At 42.5% G+C, this 25013-nt stretch overlaps 1 protein-coding gene across 1 annotated transcript; it reads left to right on the top strand.

Annotated features, from left to right (window-relative positions):
* The first annotated feature begins 1709 nt into the window (after positions 1-1709).
* On the top strand, positions 1710-24458 carry TRMT61A (tRNA methyltransferase 61A). Its single transcript, XM_064714883.1, has 4 exons — positions 1710-1801; positions 4354-4717; positions 14553-14819; positions 23036-24458. The coding sequence occupies exons 2-4, from the start codon at positions 4387-4389 to the stop codon at positions 23362-23364; spliced, it is 927 nt and encodes a 308-aa protein (XP_064570953.1). The 5' UTR covers positions 1710-1801; positions 4354-4386; the 3' UTR covers positions 23365-24458.
* The last annotated feature ends 555 nt before the right edge of the window (positions 24459-25013 follow it).

The following is a 25013-nucleotide window of genomic DNA, read 5'->3' as shown; positions in this document are numbered from 1 at the left end:
TTCCTAATCTACAACTAAACACCACTTGAAAATTAAACATAACACTCATGTACCAGTAGATTAAAGAAATTGGCCATAGCTCCATCTGCTTAACTTGTCAAATGAAACTTCTCTTCCCATTTATCACTTAAAATGTATTTTCTTAGTTATTATCCTTGGTGTATTTTTTTCTCACTGCTTAGGCATGCTGTTGAAAATTACTGATTGTTTCCAGTGAGCTGAGTGCCTATGGAAATGAGGAGTTGCTGAGTGTCTCAATCTTGCACACAGTCAGGCCCACAGTGATCTGAACAGCAGCCCATCATGGGAAAGAAAGGACATGAGAACATAAACAATGACAAATATAACCAATGACACTAAAAATGACAGAAAATTAAACAAAGTGGGTGCAAATATAAAGGCACAGTAGAGCCATGATTGCCAGTCAGAAAAACAGCTGAGTAGGAGTTTGCAGTTTAAGAAACCTCTGAAACTGCATACATTATGTTTAGATTAGATGGAGAAGAGTTTCATAACTAACAAAGACTACTGCAATTATGCTATGGGCAGGTCAACACCATAACAAAAAATATGTTCTCACTGAAGGTAATGGGAAAAAAATCCCTTATTCTTGGTGTAACCACATTCATTTAAAAAATCACAGATCATCATCTAAACAGCTCTCCGTTACTGGGTTTATGATTGTGAAAGGATGACTTTTTCTCCATTATTGTGTATTACAGGTTACTGGTGAATGCACCACAGTACAGAGCGTTATCTGATTTAGCTGGGAACACTACCTGCAGCACGTCCTAGGTGATTCACACGCTCCCTGCTATGCCCATACCGCTCCCATGCCAGGTGGCCTGGGCTTGTTGTGAGCAGAGGATGAGGCAACATTCTCCTCCTTTGCTCCTCCTTGCCTCCTGACTGCAGCCCCCGTACCACAGGGCAGGCAGGGCTCTCCACATCACTTCCATCCTAAACACGAGACAGAAGTAGGAGTTAGTACCATGCTGTTAGGGGGTTAGATAACAATTCTGCTGCTTCTGAGCCCACAGTGTGGTTTCTCCTGCAGCCTTATGAAACCCCTGTCAAGAGCTTGCTTGGCCTCGAGCTGCCTTTCCCTGAGGCTGCCCTGGGGAAAGGGCATGCAGAACTTTCTGGAAGCTGTCTGCCTGGGGGCCATGGAGGCAAGGCCCAGGTGTGCCAGTGGCAAAGCCATTCCCTGGGAAACGGCTTCAGCCCTGCTGGTGGTGGCCCTTGAGACACCCTACACATTCAACGCCAAGTTCCCACAGGGGCTCTCAGTCCCCATTGCAGCTGTTCCCAGTGATCCACTGGGACCCGTCACTTTCACTGACAGGGCAGCTCCCGAGGCAGGAGCACCCACGGGGTGCCAGGGGGGCTGCTGAGGGTGTCAGTGACCGTCCCCACTCCGCAGGACCCAGCAAGGAGCGCTCAGGGGACGGGCGGGGGCGGTCAGCAGGGCACTGCGGGGGACAGGAGCCTCGAAGGGCCTCAGGGCACGGGTGTGCTCAGGGGGATGGATGCTTCGATGGCGCTGTGGGCATGACGGGCTCAGGGGAGCGGGCGCCTTGATGGAGTCGCGGGCATGACGGGCTGAGAGAAACACGCGCCTCAGCAGGGCTGCAGGAGCGAGGTCTGACCGCGCCGGGCAGAAGCCGCGGCGACTCCCAGCTCCAGGCAGGGCTGGCGGGGGCGGAGGCAGTGGGAGCGTCAGCAGCCTGCGACCGAGGCGGAAGAAGGCGCTGGGCGGCCCCGCGTGTGAGGAGAGCCGGGCCGGGCCGGGCTTGGGGAGGTAACGGGCTCGGGGCACGGGGAGAACCGTCCCGTGGGGACGCGGGGCGCTGGGGCCAGGGCGTTCCTGCCCCCGGGGCCGTTACGGGTTAGCGCTGCTCTCCCGCAGGCGAATGCCGCCTCTCACCCCTTCCCTGCCCAGCCCGTGCTTCTCACCTGCCCGCAGCTGGGGTTCCCGGGTCCGATGCGCTGCTGGGGTGCAGGAGCCGCATTACCGCCCCCGGGATACGGAAGGGGCTGAGGGCAGCCCTGGTATCGGGGTCGCCTCTGAGCGGGGGCACGGAGCGGCTCCGCAGCCTGCGTGCGCCTGGGCAGCGAGGGGACCGTGCCTGCCGGGGGCTCCCCGTGCCAAGCAGCCCGGCTTCAGGAGAGGGCAGGGGCAGCCTGCCAGGTCCTGTGGGAGCTGCTCAGGGAAGAGAGATGTGTGCCTGCGTTGTGATTGAAGGGAACACAGAATCATGTTAGTGCTTTTATTTGTGAGGCTGCGAGGGCCCCCCTGGGGCGTTGGGTTTAGGTCGCTGCAGCCGTGGCAAACCCAGAGGGAAGTCCTGATCCCGTGTCGGGGGGCACCGCCTCAGTTTCCCGCGACAGCGGTGCTGCAGCCATCCCCTAAGTGCTGCCCGGGGGAAAATGTAACACTGTGGGAGCCTCTGCACTGCCAGGCAATGGAGAATACTGGAAGTGGTGGTGTCACTGTGCTCCTTGACAAGGGGGCGAGGAAAAGAAACTTCCAAAATTCCTCACAGACACCAATTATACCCCAAATGTATGAATATAATGTAGCGGGTGAGGCCTAAGGGATGTGATGACACTTAGGATGTCAGCTTGCACTGATATGGACTTGCTGGACTTGCTGATCTTAAAGGTCCCTTCCAGCCTTAAAGATTCTGAGATTCACTGCTGTAACTCTTAGCTGTGGTAAATGTAGTGGCTCAAAGGAAGGCAAGGGAGCTGGGAGCCAGCTGGTTGGTGTAACCAAAGGGAGAGGAATTCGCTCAGTGTTTCTGCAGGCTTGCTACACGATTCTTTTGCACATGGGTGTAACTGCAGTAAATACTGTGAAAGAAATGGATTCCATTCGAGGTCCTTTCAGATGACGTTTGTGAGAGCTGAGAACTGCACTGCATTAAAAGTATCTGGAATGAGAACTCTGAGTATCATTTATGAAAGATTAAGACATGAACATAATCATAGGGTGCAAGCTATAAAAGACAGCATTTGTTCTATCTCACAAAGTCCTTTATCTATACATTTCTGAATTCATGGGATGCTCTTCTTACTATTTCACCAGATGTCCAGACAAGCCTCCTCTGCCTTGGCATCTGAACACCTTATGCAATAAGCATGTCATAAGCTTTGGAAGTTTCAGCCACAAGCACATCTGTTTATCAACCTCAGTGACTGCAGTGGAAAAATTATAAATCTAGCTGCTTAACAGTAAATTGAGCTACATGGAGCTCCAGGCAGGAACCAGACTACAGACACCAGACTACACTTTGAGAACTGAATGTTTTTAATTGAAATGATGAAGCAGGACCAAACTCTTAAGCATTCAACACAAAAGTGCGTGAATTCAGTAATTGTTCTGAAACTAAAAGTAACACTGCTTTTGATTCTGCCAGAGATGGTATACCAAAATGTGACTTTCAAAGCCTTCTGTCATAGGCTTTAATTTCTAACTTTGGGATCCCTGTTACTCCATTAAGCAATTCTTGCATGAATTGATCAACCTGCAGCTCAGACAGTTAGCTGCTTTATCTGAAAGGCAATATCAGGTTTCATTGTAAGCCACCTTCTGATTTCTAGATTGTCTTCTCAAAGCCATCAAAATTTAATTGTAATTCTCTAAAACAGCTCTGAGACCATGGGGCTGAAGTGATTCAACTGTTGGCATTAGCTTGCAAGTGGTTGTTTACATTTAGCTGGAGCAGAGATCACTTCCCAGACAATTACTTTGCACCCCCAATGGCAAATTAAAGGCCACAATATTCTTTTTCCATGTAGTTAGTCAAGTTTATGCATAAATTAATGCCCTTAGCCTATCTCTAAACATTCATTTGGAAAACTTTCAAGTATACTTTTGTTAGTGGTCCTAATGATTGAGGTCCAGGCAAGTAGCAGAATGTCTTTATGTTGTAAATCATCAAAAAATAAGCAAGAAGATGGGAATAGAATTAAGCTTAATAGCATGCTCTGAGTGCTCAGGAACTGTAATTGAACAGGGTGCTGAAATTGGTACTAACCTGCAGTAGCATTTTGGAGCAGGCTGAGTAAATTACAATGTATTTCCCGATTTTTCTTTAAAATGTACCATAAACCAAGACAAATACTTGTTATTTCCAAATCTGTGGGATCCTTCCATTGATTGTAATTGGATCAAGAGTACAGTGGAGAGCAGCTCCCTGAACTGCCTGGAGCTCTCTTGTAGCATCTTATTTGCACAGTGTGGTTTTGTTCTGTATTGGAGAAAATAAAATCACTGGATTTTATGTCTGTAGGTTCAGCTCCACTGTGGTCCTGTGAAACCCTCCTGACATATTTATTCTTCCCTAGGTGACAATCATCAGCCAATACAAGGTTGTGACCATGAGTTTTGTGGAATATGGAGATACGATAAAGGATGGTGACACGGCCATTGTGTTCCTGGGCCATGAGTCCATGTTTCCTGTGAAGGTGCAGCATGGCTCTGTAACACAGACTAAGTATGGGGTCATCAGGCATTCCACAGACCTCATTGGCAAGAAATATGGCTCCAAAGTGACCTGCAGTAAAGGAGGATGGGTGTTCATTCTTCATCCAACTCCAGAACTGTGGACCATGAATCTCCCGCACAGGACGCAGATTCTGTATTCCACTGACATCTCCATCATCACCATGATGCTGGAACTGAAGCCAGGCTCCATAGTGTGTGAATCAGGTAATAATTACTATGTTGAAATCCTTTATTAAGAACTAACACCAACACTTTCATGAAAAAAACAGGGTTTTCTTTATATTTTGCAAAAAGTTGCACTTTCTTCCCACTGTGATACAATTTTCCCTGCCCACATGTTGAAGAATGCTATATCATGTGCACATGTTATCAGCTGGTTCTTGAAAAATTGGTGCTACCTCAGCATGCAGCCTCATTTATGTGGGTATACCTCTGAGCATGTGTTTGGGTAATTCATCTTGGAACAAATATGTAAACATTTTCTTTTCCCTTTTCTAAAACTGTTGTTAAGTTCTTAAAAACGTTTGTAAATACATGATTTAAATCAAGATTCAGGCTTTGAATTTGCAGCTTCTGAGGATGTAGTTGAGATAAACTGGTGAAAGAGACTCTGGTGATAGAGTGTAGAACTAATAAGATAAATAAATTGGCAGTATTTATATGTGCTACCATGTAAGTACATAAATTTCGTTCTTCTTTTTCCAAGTGTAATCTACTTGTAGCACCACAAACTCATGCAAAATCACTGATTAAATACAATCAATGATGTGTTCATCACAGGGCTGTGTTTTATTTCTAAACTTGGTTTAATTTATTACAGCTGTCATGATTTTGCTTAATTTGGCAGTAAGGAGTGAAAATTGACATAAAATGTTATCTTGGTTACTCGAGTTTATAATAATGTCTCCATAACTTTATTACTACAGGCAGTATGAGGCTTGCTTCATTTGAGAGAATCTCTGTAGTTTGGAGAAATAGCAGCTGAGGTAGTTTGTCCTTGTTTTTTCTGGCTGTTGGAGCATTTTTTGAAGCAGTTTCATACACCTCCCTCTCAAGCATAGATATGGCAAAGGATCAGCGTGATAGGGCTGTGATGCACTGTGCTTTCTTACATTCACCATTTCCTGTTCCCACTCATGCATAATTTTGGGCAGCTTTTCAGGCATAATGACCACTTTCCAACACAACTGAGACAGCACTTATCTCTGCACCCAGTTGGGAACCAGGCACTGTGTTTAGCTGCTTCTGTACAGCAGCACTTGAAGCAGGCAAAGCCCTGTGCAGAAGCCTCTGATCCTGTGAAAATAGCTGGGTCCTGTGAGTTTGTGATTTGGTTTGCAGGATGGTTTTAGTTTTGTCATGGGAAGTTTCTGTATTCATCAGCTCTTCCTCTCCCTGCTATGTTTAGACAGGATGGGAAAAGTAAACAGAAAATTATTTGGGGGGCAGGGGGAAGAGATTGGAATTGCTCCATGTCCTGTCTCACTCAGACTAGTCAAATGTACAGAGCTGTATATAAAATATTTTCAGTAATGTCAAAGGTGCCTAGAGAGAATGAAAATGTTTAATCTCTTGCTTATCTAAACATCTAAGAAATGGAAACACTTGATGATTTCCAGAACTGTTGTGAGTCAAAAGTCATAGCCACAAATCGATCCTTTTTGCTAAGGGGAAGCTGTCCCCCAGGTTCATTTTAATGCTTGTACTGACATTATATTGCAACTTCAGCTTTCCAGGCAAAGTGAACACTTTTACAGCTATAGGTATGCTTGTATTGCTTGCAAGGTTCACTCTTCACAAAGAAAGGAAAGAGGAAAGAATACTATAATAAATCCATCTGGCTAACCTTAAAGCAGGAGACCTTACTGCAGATTTACTGTGAATAAAAAACTTGACAGGTATTGACAACTGGAGCCTGCAGTGTGGGGATGTAGCCTGCTTTGGTGCCATCCTAAATTCTGTGGTGTTTGGTGATCCAAAATCATTAGCTCTGGATCAGCCCTGTGTGGGCTAGACAGAACCAGCCCAATGGTGATGAGTAGAAACAAGACAGGAAATCTGGTATAGTAAAACTTGAGTCTGCTTCCTGCTGGTGCCAAGTTTAGGTGTATTTTAAGCATTAATTAGCACAGAGGTCTGTATTTTTTATTATTTGAACTTAGATATACAGTTGAACTGTATGAACTGGCAAGGCAGGCTCTGTACAACATGCTGGGCTCTTTTCCTCTTGACTTACTAACTCAGCCATAGAGGTGTGTCCTGTATTTAGCCATTGTGAGCTAGCAGAATGTTGAATTGATTTCCCCAGCTGTGAGAAGAAATGATTGAAAAAGTAAGAGGAAACACCTTCTGTGTCATGTTGAAATGCTCTGAATATAAATGATCTTCTGCATGTGGTTATAAACATGGAGTAGAATAAGCAGAAGGATTAATTTTCTGTTGCTTTAATTATATAGTTTAAATTGATTAGTTATTATTTGTCCTAAAAGATACAAACATATTAATATAGTTTTTACTATGTTTAATCATCTTCAGTAAACACATAAAGAGCAAGCTTGTCAGCAGCACATGCATAATTAAAATGACCCAGGCATGCTGTGTTGAGGAGGCTATAAGGAGACTCTGCATCTACCTGATGTTTCATGACAGAGGTGTAGGAATATGATCCTTTTTCTGTCTTCTGCTAATTTCTAATTTATAAAGGTATGTTGAGTTTTAAAACTATTAGCACTGTTACTAGAGATAAGATCTTTTTAAAATATTGGTCCCTGCTCTAAGAAATTCCACACTTGGTTTTAACAGCCCTATCTTTCCAAAATTATGATACTCAAAATAGCTGCTTAAATATCTGCTGTGAGTGGCCCAATAGTATGAAAGTTTCATTGTTGTCAGGTAACTCCAATAATCCCATTTGTGTTTATTGCATGTGCAGCAATGCCTAGATAAAGGAAAAGTCTAAATCTTTCTCTTCTTTCTCACCCCACTCTCCAAATCAACTTCCCAGGCTAGGCTCTCTGTAGGATAATTCCATTTGACAACTGATTTTGAGGGGTTCACGTTTGTTTTTAATACTATACTGGAACCAATATGAAACCTTTCAAATATTTTTTCCAAGCAAAATCCTTTTCTTTCCAGTCCCCACACATCAAGGCCTCTTACTGTTCTCTCTCCATGGTGAGATGTAAAAGAGTGCCTGTCTTAATAGTACAGCATGTGAAATCTCATTTAATCTGATAAATCTCAGAAATATTTTGGCTTAGATGGAGTGTAGTATTTAGACAAAACATAATTTAGTCAAAAGTACTTTAACCACTATCCCAGTGATCCTTCAGCACTCACAAAATCAGACTCACGTGAGCAAAAACGTTAATTGGATTTTTTGTTTCCCTTCAGCTAAATCCCAAATTAAAAATTGCTAAACCCTATTCATTGCTGCACAGCAATGGGTTTCTGAGCTGGGGGACTGGATTTCTGAAGGCTGAGAGCAGTTCTGGCTTCTCATGGTTTCTCAGAGAAGGAGTAATAGGAGCTGCCACCCAGCCTTACCCTAGAGCTTCTCAAAAACAATTATGAAATTTTCAGACTCACGGCCTGGGTATAGATTTTGTTAAAGAGTACACCCATAAAAAATTAATGAGGACTTAATGATTAATGAATACTTAATAAATGATTAAGAGTTTATTGTGGAGTCCCAGCAAGTCAGCTGTGTGCTTATGACTCTTCTGAAGTGCTTATATACTTTTTGACAAATGCTGCTCCTGTCTTCATTATTTTTGTGTCATAAATACATCTAAATTGTTTGCAGCTCTGTTTTTAGTGTAAAGTACAGATCAAAGTTAATTTGATTCTGGAATGTGCCCAAACTAATTATGTCTGTGTTTTATAATGTCTCCCTTATCTACCTCTTAGCAGCTGTTCAGGTTAGAGTGGGAGAAGAATTAGAAAACCTGATCCTTGTACAGCACCTCTTGAAGTATTAGGAGAGCCACATCAGTACAAATGTCATAAACCACAACATTCTCTTGCCACACCAAAGCACTGAACTGGTGCTGGGGCCTCAACAGAGGGGCAGTAGAAAAGATGTGGATCCATTGGAGCAAGGCCAGAGGAGGCCATGAGGATGAGCAGGGGGCGGGAGCACTTTCCCTGTGGAGACAGGCTGGACTTGTGCTGGACTCCAGAGAGGTCTTAAAGCACCTTCCAGTACCTGAAGGAGCTGCAGGAGAGCTGGGAGAGGGAATTTTACAAGGGAACTGAGTGGTAGGACAAGGGGTAATAGATTTGAACTGAAAGGTGAATTAGGAGGAAACCCATTACTGTGAAGGTGCTGAAGCCCTGGCACAGAGTGCCCAGGAAAGCTGTGGGTGCCCCATCCCTGGAGGTGCTGAAGCCCAGACTGGATGAGTTTTGAGCAACCTGGTCTAGTGGAAAGGTGTCCCTGCCCCAGACAGGTGGGTGGGAACTAAAGAATCTTTAAACATTGTTAATCCCAAACCATTCTGTGAGTCTGTGATGATTCTATGAGCCAAATCTCTGACCACATGAGGCATCACTGTAGTGTATTCAGACCTGTGGCTGTCATTAGCTGATGAGGAAAGCTGTTCATACCCTAAAGTGTTTGTTTCCAGACTTTCTGGACTCACTTTGATCTTGTAATTTCACCTGACCACCAAGTACACTTCTCAATGCCTCTCTGAACCTAACTCTGTTGTTAACCATGTTATGTTCATTCTGTAGAAGATTCCTTACTAAAAAATTCAGACTTTTGAATCTATAAGGAAAATGTATTTCTTCACTTGAATCTCTAAAGAAAAATTAATTCTTCATATTCTTTTTAGGCAGTGCCAGCCTTGAAAAGCTCCCTACTCTCCTTCCCTCAGTTCCTCAGTCTGGTCAGTGAGCAGTGGCCCTCTCTGACCTCCAACCTGCTGCCTAAAATTAAAATGCCTGCTTCAGCATGGTGTCCATGACACACAGGCAGATAAGCTAATTTTCTGTATGGGAACTTCTTAACTGCAAAGTGAACTTTTTTTATTAGGTGTTTTCTCTTTCATCTGTCAGTTCAACTCCTTGAAATTCTCTCCCTCCCTCTCTTCCTTCTCTCTGTCCCTGCTCCTCCTGTGTCTTACCTCTGTTACCATGATTTGGACCCTTGACTATCTTCCCAGGAAGATATTTGGGTTAATTTCCATCAAATGCTTAATGTCTTTTCATGTACTCATTATAAGTCATTACACAAACTTGTCATGTAGAGTGAGCAGTCTGTCTGTTCAGTCTTTCTGTTTCTTGACAGATTTTAGCTGTGGAGTTGTTAGCTCTGTCTCAAGATTAATTTTCCCCTGGTTTTGAGGCTCCTTTCATTCTCATGGCTGATTCATGACCTATCTTACTATTTGCTAGGACTAAGTGGTGTAGCTAGGAGACAAATAGAGCAACACTGTCATTGTTTTGTTGTATTTACGCAGTTCAGAATGTCTTAGGTAGCCAAATTATGCATCAGAAGCTTAAGCTCTCCTAAAATGTTATGAGGTATTTTAGAGACCCAGTATTAAATGACACTTTGCATACTTTTCTTTTTTTTCCTGTTTCCAAGCAATATGAACCTTTTTATGCACTTAAGAGCTTATTCAGCTTTATTCCAAAATGCTTTTGCTTACACACAGCTGTACACATCTATAAATCCTAAATGACAATTTGTAGCTCTTTTTTAAAAAGAAGCACCATGATGAGAAACTTCTAGGGAAGACAAGCCAAGCAGTAACCTGCAAAGAGAAAATGTAGTGGAGCACAGAATCAGGTCACTTATATTTATGACATGGGTAGGATTCCAGGAGATTAGACAAATGCCCTTTGCAATAAGGAAACAGAAAACAGTGTAAAATGTACTTTGTATCTTATATCAGTTAAGTGCTGTGAGGCTGTGGTGACACTCAGTCTTGGCAGCATTCTGTGCTGAAACAACATGCTTTAGTTTTGAACAGCTCAGATATTATCCACTTCAGCTTTTGAGAAGGTGAGAAGTTATTTTAACACGGTCATTGTTTCAAGATGGCTGAGGCGTGTGGAGGCTTCTCTGTAGGAAACCTCACACTTGAATAAGCAGAGAGTGAGAAGAACAGATCTGCTGGAGCTCAGGGCAGTTGAGAAGTTCATCTGATCAATACTTGCTTGTCTGCAAATCAGGAGGAGCTATCAGTAGGTGCTGAGCCAGAATGTTTTATACAGATGTCCACTTGCTAGGACTGAAATCCTAAAACTGCATGTTTTAGGAGAGGGGCAAAAACACTCCCCTGGACCTTATAGGTATCAGAGAAAGAGAATGTCATGTGCTTGAGCCCAAGAAGAAGGAAGGAATACTGCATCAGTGTGCAGGGCCATTAGCCCCTAAATCATAGGTGTAACACAAGAGTTTAATTCCTGCCTCTGGACTGAAGTGGAGCCCATTCCTGGTTCACTCTGTGCTGATCCCCTGCACAGTGCTGCCTCCTCAGATGTTGAGCTTTGAGTGTGGCATATTGGGGCCCCTGCAGTGTCTCATTAAATGCCTGCAATGCAGATGTCTGCTCTTTGACTAAGATGTTTGAGATCACAGAACAGTCAATGTAAAAGAGCATCACATTTTCCAAGTGAAAATTAGCAATGACATAAGTGCTCACCTAAATGAGCTCTAAAGCAGCAGCTGTGCTGCTAAGGTTGTCTTCAGTGCAGTTTGAATTGTTGTTTTACTTCTCTTCTGTACAGTCCATTCATGATTAAAACATGATAGTCAAGTGGGCATTGTCCTGTGGTAGAGAGCAACCAGTTTCTAAGGCTATTTATTGTGCAGGCTGTCAGACAGGGAGCATCCTGGTGTAAAAATTATAAATTAGTTGTTTTAGTTGTCTTACCTTCTGCTTTCTAGGTCAGATCAGGAACGTATCAACACTGACATTTCACTGTACCTCTATGAAAAAGAAAATCCACTGGAGTTCTTCCAGTTTTGATCTTGCCTCTTCTGATACAAAATGTTAATTTTTGAGTATCAAGTTTTCTGGTTCAGATAATTTGTACACAGGTAATTCTGGAATGCTATTTCTGGTTTGGTAACATTCTGCTATGTCTGCAGTAGTACTCCTAGGGTTTTGTTACTGTCCTGACTGATTCTGTATCATGCTAGGATACATTTCATTTCCCAAGGAAACTTGTACCCAACTAGAAGTTACACCAAACTGGTGCCTAAGACTCTTTGAATCATATTTTGCTTTTTATCAGTAGTGATTTTGAAATAAGGACAAAGAGAAATTGAGATGGCTGCAGGAGGACAAAAATATTGAATGTTGCACCTTTGTGGGGACACCCCTAATTAATTTCATTTCTACTTGTTTCTGAGCTGCTGTAGTTCAGATTCTGTGAATACAAACATTTATTTCCCCTTCTACAACATCACAAAACCAGAGGGTTGAACCCCTGCCTTGTGCAGACAGTGCTGATTGGCTTTAGGGCTTGTGGCAGGTATGGACTCATGCCAGACTCATATTAATGGATCACATCAAATGTGCTGATCTATTGGGCACATGAGAGTTAAGGGTCATCATCATGTCACATGTCTGGGTTCAGAATATATTTTCTAGGAGAGATTTTTACAATAGTGGGTGATTCATAACCATCTTGTTTCCTGCAGTTTTGAGAGTGTTGTCACGGAGAAGACAGGCAACATCTTCAGAAATGCTCCCATTAATAATATTAATGTGATAGAATTTGATAGGTTAAAATGTGATACATATGTATTGTTCTCATGTTTGTGGTAGCCAGTCAACAATAAATAATTCCTGGCAACCTTGTTTAACAAAAGCTCTGTCTGTAATAAGCCTGTAAGTGGTGACTTCCAATATCTTGGTTTTAGTTCAGGGCTTGGCTTGGAGTGTTTGTGAATAAAAGAAGAGTTTTAGAAAATAAGCCAAAAATATTAATGGGTTTTCCTATGGAGGAGACAAATGGTATCTTCTGTGGTGTTTTTAAGAGCAGATTTAAAAGGAAAGTGATTAAAAATGTAAAAGAATATGAACAAGGAAACTGGATACATGCACAAGCTGCCTTGCTCTTCTGCTTACAGCCCAGGCTTGTTCAGTCCTTCAGATTAGCAGGGAGAGATGCAGAAAGTGTGCAGCACTACACATTTGAGAGGTACAATAATTAAATTTCCTCATTTTACAATAGTTCTCGGTTGTGTAATCCTCCCTTTTGGCATGAAATGCAAAGGCAGAATTTCAGTCTTTAGCATCCTGGGAGCAATAGTCCCCTGCTTTTGTCATTAAAAACCTATCAATGGAATACTCTTTCTTTGTTATGCACATATATCATTGAGTTTTCACAACTACATGGCTGTTGTGCTACCTTTACTCCTTTGACCAGGGAAAAGTTCATTTTGGCATTTAGATCCTTCAAATGCTGTGACAGGATGGTTTTTGCTGTATGCGCATGTAGGTGTGTTTTGGTTTTTCTTTGTTTTGCCTGTACTTTCACTTTATTAAATGCAGTGTGTAAATGTTTCTCTCTTCTCTCGGAGCTCTCTGAAGCCAGTGCTGAAATCTGCAGCCCCTCCATCCCTCCATCCCTGTGTGCTGTGCCGTGCTGAGCTGCAGCGATGCCCGTGTGCCCGCCGGGGTCAGAGCCCCCTCTCTCCCCGGGGAGCAGGGCAGCGGTGCCGAGCTGGCAAACGCGGGCCCTGAGCTCTGTTTACAGTCTGAATGTGCCCCCTTTCAGAGCTGTCGGATTAAATACCGTGCCACAGCAGTGTTCCTCCCCTTGTGTGACTGGAGGGCAAGAGCCTGGGATCTGCCGCTGAACTCAGACTTCCTGCGTGATTATGGAAAGTACTGCGCCAATTAAGCGGCTGTACCAGCCCCTGTGCCCCCTAATTAATTTCCTTTCTGCTTGTTTCTGAGCTGCTGTACTTCAGATTCTGGCCTTTATATGTTTTTTAAAGATTTATGCTAGCTGAAAGGACTTGCCTCAGTCTGAACAGTCATTGAAAATAGCTAGAGACAGGTTTTATTTCTACAGGAGAAATGTGTTCTAAGCACAGGATTATGAATCAATAAACACAGAGAATTCAGGCTTGCTGTGGGGTTTTGAATTTGGGGGATTACTCCATTAAATGCCACTTGAGTGACTAATTTGCAATGGGATTGCTATATGGGTGTTTTCTTAAGTGAAAATCTTTGTTATTAGTCATCCATCTATCTAATATGCCAATGGATCATTTAAAGTAAGTTTCCTAAATTATCAAACTAAAACAAGGAAAAGAAATCTTTGTCTTGTCAGTCCCTGTTTGTGTGTGGTAATTGTAGTTACCTACAATTGTGTGACAGATTTTGTTAGACTAAGTTAAGCTTGTGTAGGTGAGTATGTGTGTAAGTGACCTGTGAAAACAGCTGTTTGATCAGTGTGGCTGCAAGGAGCCAAGAGGCCTTGGTTTGGGGTAATTCCAGTGGGAATTGAGGATGTCTCTTAAGAGATCTGTGCAAAGCAAACCATATCCTGAAGGCCATTTATTTGCATGGATATTAATAGGATTTTCAAGCACAAACCCATGCCAACATATTTTCTTTGTTTAGTAAAGTATAAGGTTTTGAAAATCCGTTAAAATTTGCCTTAATCTCTTTTCACCCTAAAAGAGTCTGACACTTGGAAAAAAACTCTCCAGGTAATTTCCCTGAATTTTTCCTGTTGCATTTACTTCCTCGTGTTCTCCAGTGCCAGTTGTTAGAGCTATAGCTGACCCTTGGCATTAGTTTCCTCCTCCAGGGAGATAGGACAGACCCTGGGTTTGCAGGATTTTGTAATGAATGCTTTGAGGACCTGGAAGATTGTTTCCTAGGATACCTAGTCCCTCCCTCCTTGTGCAGGAAGGACTGTTCTCTTTGAGGAGCTGAACAAGTGGTTTGTGTTCGTTTGAGTTTTGAACAAGTGTTCCAAGCAGGAAGATGAATGCAGAAGACTTTAGTTCTGATGTTTGTCCCTGACAAACCCCATGTCATGAGTTGTTTGTCTTCCCCAGGTACAGGCAGTGGCTCCCTCTCCCATGCCCTCATCAGGACAGTGGCTCCCACCGGGCACCTGTACACGGTGGAGTTCCACCAGCAAAGGGCTGAGAAGGCGCGGGAGGAGTTTCGGGAGCACGGGGTGGAGCACCTGGTCACTGTCACCAACCAGGACGTCTGCAAAAACGGCTTTGGGGTCTCCAGCATTGCAGATGCCGTGTTCCTAGATATTCCATCTCCATGGGAAGCCATAGGACATGCCAAGTCAGCATTGAAAGCTGAAGGTAACTGCATTTTTCTCTTTCTGTGCACATATCTCTGCCTTTTAGCCATACACAAGGTGTACTCCCTTCCCTGGTGTGATCACTGTTCTCAAATGTCAATCTCCAGGCATTTTTAAGGCTATAAAACCTTCAAAGGCTTCTTCAATTTACAGTGGAAGATTTGAAAGGAGAAGAACAATTTTTTTCCTGCAGGCCTGTAAGAACTGCTACAATTAGCATGGGCAGTTTATAAAAACTCCTTTGAACCATTCCCAAGTGCATTTTGCTAGATCTGAGGTGTGTGGGAAGCAGAAGTAACAATAAATGCTGAAAGCAAATTTCTTTGGCAATTCAGTAGAAAGGTGTTTGTATAAAAGGTGTTCAGCCTCAGTTCACATCAATCATTGCAGATTTGTACCCATTTAACAGAGCACCCCAATGATAATGTTAAAAAAGAAGTGGTTGCACTGAAATATGCTTGTCAGTTTATGTCCTGAATCTTTGTGGTTGGAGCTAGTGAGAAGTTTGCCATTGGATGCAGTGGGAAGGAAACATAAAGGATGTTCTAGCTTATGCCAGTTACTCTGGGATTGTGACAGCAAGTGAGAACTGATGTTGAGATTTTGCACAGATTTTATGGCTTTATTATACGTCTTTTTCCTATCAAAAAATAAACTTCAGTGAATAAATAATTCTTTTATCCTGAAATAAGTTTTAATTAAGTTCACAATTTTGTGGATCTGAATTAACTTTTGCCAAATTTCTTCCATCTACAAAAGTGACTTCTCTAATCAAGAGAGCATGAAGTGCTGAACAGTGTCCATGCTGGGACATGAGTTTAAAAAAACTTGATTATGTGCCAAGGCCCAGTTCTTTGTTAAAATATATAGTCACAGGCTGGACTTCAAGTGAATTACAAAGTCTTTGTGAAATCACAAGATTGAAGCTTGCTCTTAAAGGTCACTGAATGTGCACTGCCTTGCTGAGTCAGGACCAGCCCTGCTGTTAGGCTCCCTCAGCTACTACTGATAATTTTCTACAGAGCTTTGTGATACCCACGTAACACACTGCCTTTAAAAAGTGAATAAACACAGTGAGCCTTGTTAGCACTCTGTACCTGCAATGGTTACAGTTCAATTTGTAGCAGATTTCCAGTGTGTCCTGAGGGGGAAGAAAATCACTGCACTGTACAATGCCCTTCCCATGCTCAAATTATCTAATCTAGTGAGCACAAGGCTCAGCTGACTTCCCAGCTTAGAAGGCGCTGCATTGCGCAGTCCAATTTGAATTATTTAAGTGGTGCATGCTTAGCATACTAAGCAGGGCTGCTTGAACAGTTCCAAGTTTTGAATCCTTGTCTCACTCCAGCATTTGAAATCCTAGAAAATGTAATACAGTCCCAAACCGGCCATACCATCTGGCTATGCTTTTCTGTGCTATGCTACAAGGTTACATCTGCTTAGGCAATATAAATAATACTTCAGAATCCCACATTTTTGTGTTTGTGAAGTGGTGTCATTCACTTTATGAGCCACTCAAAAGGGGAAGTTGCTGATCCTTGCTGCAGTTTTTGCTGCAACCAGCCTCCCATGTCTGAGATCTGGTACTGATCTAAGGCTCCTCTTTTGGGCATCTTTGTACCTGACTGAATAGGTGCATTTTTAAAATTTTGCTGTTTTGCATATAAACAAAAACTGGTTTTCATATAAAATATAATTGATTGTAGTAGTAAAATGTAAAAACTTAGACACTTTCCTGTTTTATCCTGAGTCATGGGGGTAGTTTTGTTGTGGTTTTTTTACTGCTGCTAAATCTGAAATATGGCAGAAGGTTATCTGTAACTGCTTCCCTTTCCCTACCACAGGCAGATAATTTAATAGTGCTCCTTTGTTTTGTTTTCAAAGAGTGAAACCTCTTCTGCAGTACAGCCTGTGCACATTCTGCTGTTACTGTTCCAGGGTTGGTGTAGTGATAAAGCATCACTGCAGGAAATGAGTTCCACTCTTTTCTGTCCACGCCCTCTCTCTCAAATCTGGACAGGGTCACATTTGAACCATTCACACTGTGGGTTTTGTTGTGATGTGCCCTGCAAATGTCACAGCTGTACTGCCTGATAGTGGTAATTTAGTCCCTGAAGTCTTAAGGTATGTTGAATTAAATGAGAACTAAGCAAATTCTATATATAGCATTAGCTACTCTCTTCCTTAAAACCTCAATGCTCACAATAGAGTTCAGCTGAGATGATATGGGAGAGTTCTCAGCCTTACAAAACCTTATCAGATCAGTGTTCTCTCTTCCACTTCAGCTCAAGGTCCTGAATAGTTGCCACTCCTGTAGGCTGAGTGTTAATGATCCTGTTTGCAGAGTGCAACTATCACTCACGTTGTGCCTTGCAGGATGCTGTAAATACTCTGCTTGGAGCAGCTTGGCCTCCCATTTAAAGCACTGCCAGCCTCTGAAGAGCTGAACAAATAAAATGGCTCAGGAGGTTTGTGACTGGAAGGTTCTTGTTCTCTGGTGATGCTTCAGGTTTGCATCTCAGCTGCATCCTTTTGTGCTGATGTCACCAGTCACACTTCCAGCAGAAAAGCTGCTTGTGGCATCTCTGAGGCACTGCTGCACTGCAGAACTTCCTTTCATTTCCAGACCTGCACTGTTTTTCTTCTGCAGCATCTGCTGATTAATGCTTTTCTGTTGTCATAGCTGCTGTTCCCAATATCTGACCTCGGTGGTTTTTGCAAAGTTGACATTAACCCCTTCAGGATAAACTTCTAAAAATTAGGAAAATGAGAAAATTGTGAGGTAACAAAAATATCCTCAATATTCTACAGTTCTTAAATGCCCTGAAACTTTTGACTCACAGTCATTTCTCAGCTGAATACTGTAGTGCTTTGAATATAATTCTGCACCCACCTACTCTACTCTCATAAATACTGTCTATTTCTTCCAAAGCTGTGGAAGATGAGGGAGAAACCCACTGGTACAATAATTTTCATACAGATTTTAAATTTTCAGGTAGGGGGATGGAAAATTACAGCCATGTATTAGGGTGGATTAGCCTCTTATATTTTAAGTTGCTCCTTATGGTGTTTAACAGTCTGAGTCACAAAATTATTAAAACCACCTCTCTTTTATTTCCTCTCTTTCTTTAAAGATTTTACTCTTTAATTCAGATTCTTCATTCCCTCTGGAGCATTGTAAAGCCCCTAAATTATGAGTTTATCAAATTGTGATCCTTGAAAATAACTGAATCAGGTAACATGGTGCTGTCAATTCTCCCCCCACAACTCTGCAGATAAAGTTCATTTTGAACATCTCCCTCTTGGGGCCTCTGCACTTCCATGTCCATGTAGGAAGCCTCACTGACTATTTTTCTTGATCTCCAGAAGAGATCCCAGTTTTAAACCACCCAGGTGTGGCTTTGAGGCTCAGCTTCTGTCCCTCACCATGTGAAGGACTTGGACTCCTAATTCATCCCTAGCTTGGATCTGTCAGGTGCACACACTGGGCCTGCCTGAAGTGATTCTTTCACGTATAGAGAGTCAAGCAGAAAGATTCCTGCATCAAAATCCTCACTGGCCAGCCAAGCTACTGGCTTTGACACAGTTTGAAGGAAGTAGTTTGGGATGAAAGGATCCCTAAAGAAAGTTGTTAGGTTTTCTTCCCCAGTATGGAGCCGACTGATTCTTTCATTTCCTTGTTACATGCTTTTGCCAGCCCACAATAATGAGCAGGAGTAAATTCCTTTTGAATGATGCACCTACAAGTGCAGAGGTTAAGGTCACATTTGCAGAAAATCACATCAAGCTCCTATTAGTGAGCTGGCAAGTGATTTGGAGAAAATTCTCTTTTCTGAATCAAGAAACATCCTTTAATTTCTTCCAACAGCCAAATCCTCTAATTTCACTTGTCAGGGAAGCTACATCAAATCGCCCACGAGCACACGCACTTAAAGGACATTCTGTCCCCTTTTGCAGAGACAATATTTTTGTCACAGAGTAAATGCCACAGTGATGCTGCTCAGTGACTCTCCTGCCTCACCCCTACACAATGATAATGCCTGTGTGGTTTTTTTTTTTTTGTTCCTTGGGATCTTTGTAATGTAATCTTCCAGTTATGACAATGCATTGAAGTCCCAAACCCAAGCTGTGTTCTTTTGCCAGAGGTAAGAATGTGGTGCTGTATTCTTTATGTCACAGAATCATTCTAAAAATTACTGGCCATTTTCCCTAAAACTTAATGGTGCTGCACTTCATGTGCATCATCTGAATAATATTGTGATGATGAAAGAACCTGTCAGAGCACTTGTAACACATACAATAACCTACAAAAACAAGAGCACATTTCTTGGACTTGTTTTCTGTATCATAAGCACACACTGGAGTTCTTGTCAATAATAGCACTGAGATTTTCCACACCTGAAACCTAATGCACTCGATAGCTAAGCAGAACTGGTAGAGATATTAGTCCTTGCTCAGACAAACCACAAACAGAATTGTTTGTTAGAGTTGCACAGGAATATTCTGGCAACTTTTGAGGCACTGGCTTCTTGTAGAGATGCAGTGGTTGGTCCCTCAATTACCAATTAGATAAAGTCTGTTGAAATGTACAGTACTGTGTGGATGAAAATCTTCTGCTTCCCTCTTCCCTTAAGCTCACTTTTCTAATCATTCCAGTCAGAGTTGTACTTCCATTTTCATGTCCTCTCAACCCTGTTGCTGGTTACGATGACTGCCAGGACTGTGTGGGCTTGTTCCAGGCTATGGATTCAGGACATTTAACCTCTCCATTAATGCTTCAAACTAACTCACTCCCTGTAAAACTGAAGGTAGAAAAAAACTTAAGTCTTTCATACAGTCTCATTATTCTCTTCTTCTCAACTGTAGCACTTGTCAGATGCATTATACATGAATAAACACATTTTTAGACAGCTCTTGAGATCAAAAAGCTCACACAGCTTCCCAATATGAGCAGGATTAATCTCTCATAATTACTATATCAATTTATGATGACACACAGATCTCATTAACCAAATTTAGGAACGGTAGCTCTCCTAAAAGGAGAGTTCTGAAGGAACATAAACCCAATTTGTACAAAAAAGTTTCCATTCAGATGTTTTCACTGCTCTCTAGTCTAGTCCATCCCTTTGTGATCCACAGACAGAGCAATGTGCCCCAGGGAGGAGAGGGAGGGAGTTCATGTCTTTTCTTCATTCACTAAGGAATCCTTGGCAGGGCAAGACAAAGCAGTGTACATTCAAGTCCTTTAATCCCTAGAAGCCTCTTGGTGTCTAAAGGACAAGAGGGCTCTCAAGAGTCTGAGAAGTGTGAATGCTGAAATCTGGATTTATATTTGTTTGGTGATTGTGACAGAAGGGGTGTTGCCTCGCTGGTAGTCCAGCTGGGTACAGAGGGCAGCCCTCAGAGTGCAGAATTCAGAAGCATCTGCTCTGTTCAAGATGACAATGTCTCTGCTCCTGGGACAGATGAGCATCTCCTTCTGAGTGCTGGTTTTCTACTTTCTTTTTTGCTGGTCTAAACACACCACAGGAATTGAAACTTCCAAATGTTTCTATTTTAGACAGCCTCTCGCAGTCTGGAGCTGCAATTTCATTTTTGCCTTGCAGCCTTCTGCTAACTGTAGCTTTCCAATCTTCACTCCTAATATCTGCTTAATCACATAATTCCAGCCTGTAGCTGCAAGTCAGATCTGGCCTGCCTGATGGTACAGAAAAAGCAGAGGGGACTCCTCTCCCACTTGTTAGGATTTGTAAGGACAGATGCTTGATGGGCTTGCTTCTAAGCCCTTTGTAGGTACATTTATTTGGGAGGGATGTATAAAAATAACGAGAGCTATAGGCATGAAAGGGGAAAACAAAATTGACAGAACTATTAAAACCCATTGGATGGTCTCAGGTAGATGGAAGTTCACTCTTTTCTCATCTTTCACACCTGAGAAACTTCCAGCAGTGCAGGAAGTAAAGTAATAATTTTTGTGCTTGCCTTCTGGATATTTGCTACTGCAAGCAAGAGCTTTCTCCTTATTAAACGGCTTGAAAGGCTGTTTTCTGTAACCCTACTTCCCCCAGCAGCTGTGAGGAGGCAGCCTGATAAATCTTCACCAAGTTTGGTGTTGACGTGCTGTGCTCAGCTGACCAGCCCCAGGCAAGGGGAAGGGTGCTCTGCCTTTAATTGAGGGCTTGACAAGAACCGTAGGTGGCTCTGCAGCTTGCATGGCAACAGCTGTGTGCAGGCTTTCAGTTTTTGACTGTAAATCCAGAGCATGTGAATTCAAAAGCCTAAATGAATCTTCAGACCCTTACAGTCAGAATAAATAAAAACAGGCTTACTGTAAATGTAAATATATTTTGCTTTCTTTATTGCAATATAAAACCTCAAAACCAAAAAGCCTGAATGAAGTAGTAGTCTCTGGTCTCTCAGATTCTTGCTTTGCAGACAAAGAGTTATTGTGAGCTGACATTTAGTTAAGTCAGACATTTGTTCAGTTCCCTACACAATAAGAACATAAATTCTTTCTTTGTAACATGTGTGCATCATAGTAGCTTTCTTATTATGTAACAGAATTTTTTCCTGAGCTTTTCTGTTTTACATCTGCAACCATAGAGTAGAGTGTGTAAGTTCTTTGGGCAGGAAAGATTAGCTGTCAGATTCAGGAACATTTTGGTAGTGCTGGCCATCCTGATGAACATACAAATCTAATTTCATGGGAGTTAATGGACTGGGCGTGCAATTAAATCAGCATCAACAGACTTGGTTCATAAAGACACATACCAGCATTAGTTTTGCAGGTGATTATTAGATTTGAGTTTTAATTGCCACTCCAGGGAATTACTTGTCCAGGGTACTTTGTTTTGAAGATTCATTATAAGAACCCCTTGGTGCAGAGACTTTATTTGAGGACTAAAATTAAATCCTGCTTAGTGTATGGTGGATTAATGGTTGTGGAAAGTGCTCTTCCCCAGGCAGCACCAGCACATCATTGCTGCACAGTAACTGGAGTGCTACAGTGACGCTTTCAGACCTGATGCTTTCTTTTTTTAGAGATCTGACTTTAGAAACGAAAAAGGAAAAAAAAAAAGGGGAGTTTGAGATAAAGCAGGCTTCATGTAGTGCTAGCATTGCCTCTATTTTTAGCAGGATGCTTTGCTCTGGCTTGCACGGGTTCTTTAACTGCTTGGATGGCTGGCATTGGAAGGTTTGACTGGAGCCCAGGAGAGGACTGGGGAGGAATGCAAATCAGGCCAGCAGGCATCTTCATCTAATTGTAATAAATGCAACAATAGCTGAAGCTGCATTGCCCAGTGCTCCTTCCTCCTGCACAAAAGCTTTTCAGGAAGGGCAGTTGCCTTGGGGGACGCTGTGTCCTGGGTGAAAGCACATGCCCTGGCCTTATGGCAGACAGTGTCCTTATAATTCTTTGATCTGATTTGGCTGTGGCTTTTCAGAGTAAATCTGAATCATTCTATTCTCAGCTGTTAAGGTGACATTGTAGCACTCAGAAAGGTGTAGGGGGCCTATAAATAGCCTGTATTAAGAATCAAAAATCAGAACTGTGCATAGACAAGGAGACAAGTGTTAGTTTATCACTTGAAAGTCTTGTCCTTGAGTTTTACAACATTTTGTTGTAAGCCTGCACGATGTGATATCCAGTAAAGTTCAATGCTCAGGAGACATGTTGACTAAAAGGGTAAAGCCTTAACAGCACTCCATCTATGGCCTGGAGAGCTGCCTTTATTCTGTGCACGCATACCATCGTCCTCAGCAAACACAGCCTCTTTGTCAGGGCGTGTGCAGTGCTGGGGCTCCAGCCTGGGCACTGTGTGGAGAATGACTTCTGGCTTTGTGTACGTGCCAGCTGCACTTTGGTGCTCACTCCAGAGCAGTGGAGAGTGATTCCAAAAGAGTTGTGCTCTAAAGGGACCAACTTTAACAGTTTTGCTGTGAGCAAATGTGGAGGGCAGCATTGGATGTGGAAGATGAATGAAGTTGCTGTTGTTGTTTTTAAAGGGTCTGAAGCATCCTGTGGAGTTGTCAGTGTTTCATTTTGTGCTGACACTTTAAACCAACAAAGTTGCCATGTGAAGATTTTCTTGAAGAATGTTTCCACTTTGTCTGTATAACAGTAATTCTGTGGGTATCTGTGAGAATTTGAAAAAAGATGAGAAGTGCTTAATTTAGGCTTTTGCCCTCTTTTCCACTACCTGTCTTCTTTTGCAGGTGGCCGCATCTGCTCTTTCTCCCCCTGCATTGAACAAGTTCAGAGAACCTGCCTGGCCCTGGAAGAATCTGGTTTTACAGAGATTAACACCTTGGAAATTCTGCTCCGAGTGTACAATGTAAGGACAGTTAGCCTGCAAATCCCTGACCTTGGAAAAGCAGCTGAGGATAATTCCAGCCCTGGCTTTGACAGCAGCAGCCCATCCCATCAAGGCAGCTCGTGTGCTAATCTGCAGCCAGGGACTGTGCAGTTCAAGAGTGGTGTGCCACTGAGGGAGGTGGTTGGGCACACTGGGTACCTGACCTTTGCCACCAAGAGCCTGCTCTAGTACCTGCCCAGTTTGTGCAGTCTGGAGTGGAGTTTGAGTGTATTCTGTTTTCATGGCTCTTTTCTGTATGGCATCCAAAGTTTCACTTGTCAGGGAATTCCATATATAGTCAGATTTGGTTGGAATATGCTTTGTTTAAATAGCGCACAAGCATTAAGCAGAGCAGCATCAAGGGAATGTTGAAACTCTGGAATGGTGCTCCACTTGCTGCCAGAAAGAAGATAAATTAATAGCAAATGGCCATTCACTGGAATGTGCAGAATTAAGATCTCTCATAAGTAAGCAAAACAAACAACAGACAAATTACAAATAAGTTGGATTTTTTCCTCCTTTTTTTTTCTGAATTACTTTCCCAGGTTTATGTTTTTATTTTTCCCTAGCACCACTGGACACTATTCTTTTAACTTCTCTAGTGTCTGTGTTGCTCTGAAGAATGTGCAAGTGCCTACTTCCTCCATTTTAGATAAGAAAGTTCCAAGATTACAGGGTTGCCAGCACAACTGTTCACAGAATCAGTGTTTCCGTGGAATAGTGTTCCAGAGGATTATTGGCAACACTCAGGAACACAACCTCTCACTCCATTCCAGGCTGGCATCTGCAAATCATTTTGACTACACAGAGGTCAAAGAAGTGTGGTAATTGTTGGATTTAATTTAAATTGGTACATTGTGCTCATCATTTTGTAGTAGAAATTTGAACCTGGATCCATACGGTCGTGTTCTAACAGAACAGCCACTTTTATAGTTGATGAATCCACTGTGCAAATTAACTGAACAGCTGGCTAATACTATCTGACCACCTCTTTGTAAGTGGTGTGGATGAGTTTCCAGTTGTTTGGTGGTTTATTTCCATTATGGTGTATTGTTTTCCTGCAGCTGAATGACAGAAAGATTGCTTTTGGCAGGATTTCTGTCTCCAAATCACATCAATAATGCAAACTTAGTAAAATCCTCAACCAACCTTATTAATTAAGTTTTCGGATCATTTGCTCTTTGGTCTTCCATACAGAGCTGGTGGGTGTGAGGAACTGTTTGAATGCTGGATTACATTTTGTATTTATAGATTAAAATAATAATGCAAATTTATTAAAGTTCCTTCTTTTTTTCTTATTTTATTTTTAATAGTAAACTCACAAATATTCCTATTCCAGCAACTAATGCTGCCACTCAAAGCATTTAGCTGTGCCTTGCATTTAGCTGTGCCTTGCATGTACCTGAGCATATTGATTGCTGGGCAAGGGAAGCAGCCATTCATAAAGTGCTGCCTGAACATTTAACCTGATATCCCTCCCCCTTTCTTGACAAAAATAAACAAAGCTAAGCTTTTAACGTGGTTCAGCAGAACGCTAATCCATAACGGTTTAAAGAGAGCTCAACCGATCATGGCTGCAAAGATAAACTGTTGAGCAGATTAAAGGCAGAAAGCAATTCTGTTCAGCTAAATCAGTTATGTAAGTTGGCCTACAACTGCAGCATTTCCCCAGAAATTATGGGAAAGTTCCTTTTCTGCTGCTGTTCGTGTTCTCCAGGCTGTGCTGCTGACATGGTGTGTGGGGTTTGGTGGCTCTGTTAGAATGTGTGAGTGTGTTTGTGTGTGCTGGGATCACCACCCAGCAGCACAGCACAGCTACTGCCAGACTCCAGAGGAAA

The sequence above is a fragment of the Zonotrichia leucophrys genome, chromosome 5 (genome assembly GCF_028769735.1).
Source record: "Zonotrichia leucophrys gambelii isolate GWCS_2022_RI chromosome 5, RI_Zleu_2.0, whole genome shotgun sequence".
Lineage (NCBI taxonomy): Eukaryota > Metazoa > Chordata > Aves > Passeriformes > Passerellidae > Zonotrichia > Zonotrichia leucophrys.
Note: the sequence above shows the minus strand (reverse complement) of the source record. Positions and strands in the feature narration are given on the sequence as shown.

What these genes read in the sequence shown, in the direction of transcription:
- TRMT61A (XM_064714883.1), top strand. Translation starts at nt 4,387, where the DNA reads ATGAGTTTTGTGGAATATGGAGATACGATAAAGGATGGTGACACGGCC. An exon ending in CTCCATAGTGTGTGAATCAG is followed by an intron (nt 4,718 to 14,552) that starts GTAATAATTACT and finishes TGTCTTCCCCAG; the next exon opens with GTACAGGCAGTGGCTCCCTC. An exon ending in GTCAGCATTGAAAGCTGAAG is followed by an intron (nt 14,820 to 23,035) that starts GTAACTGCATTT and finishes CTTCTTTTGCAG; the next exon opens with GTGGCCGCATCTGCTCTTTC.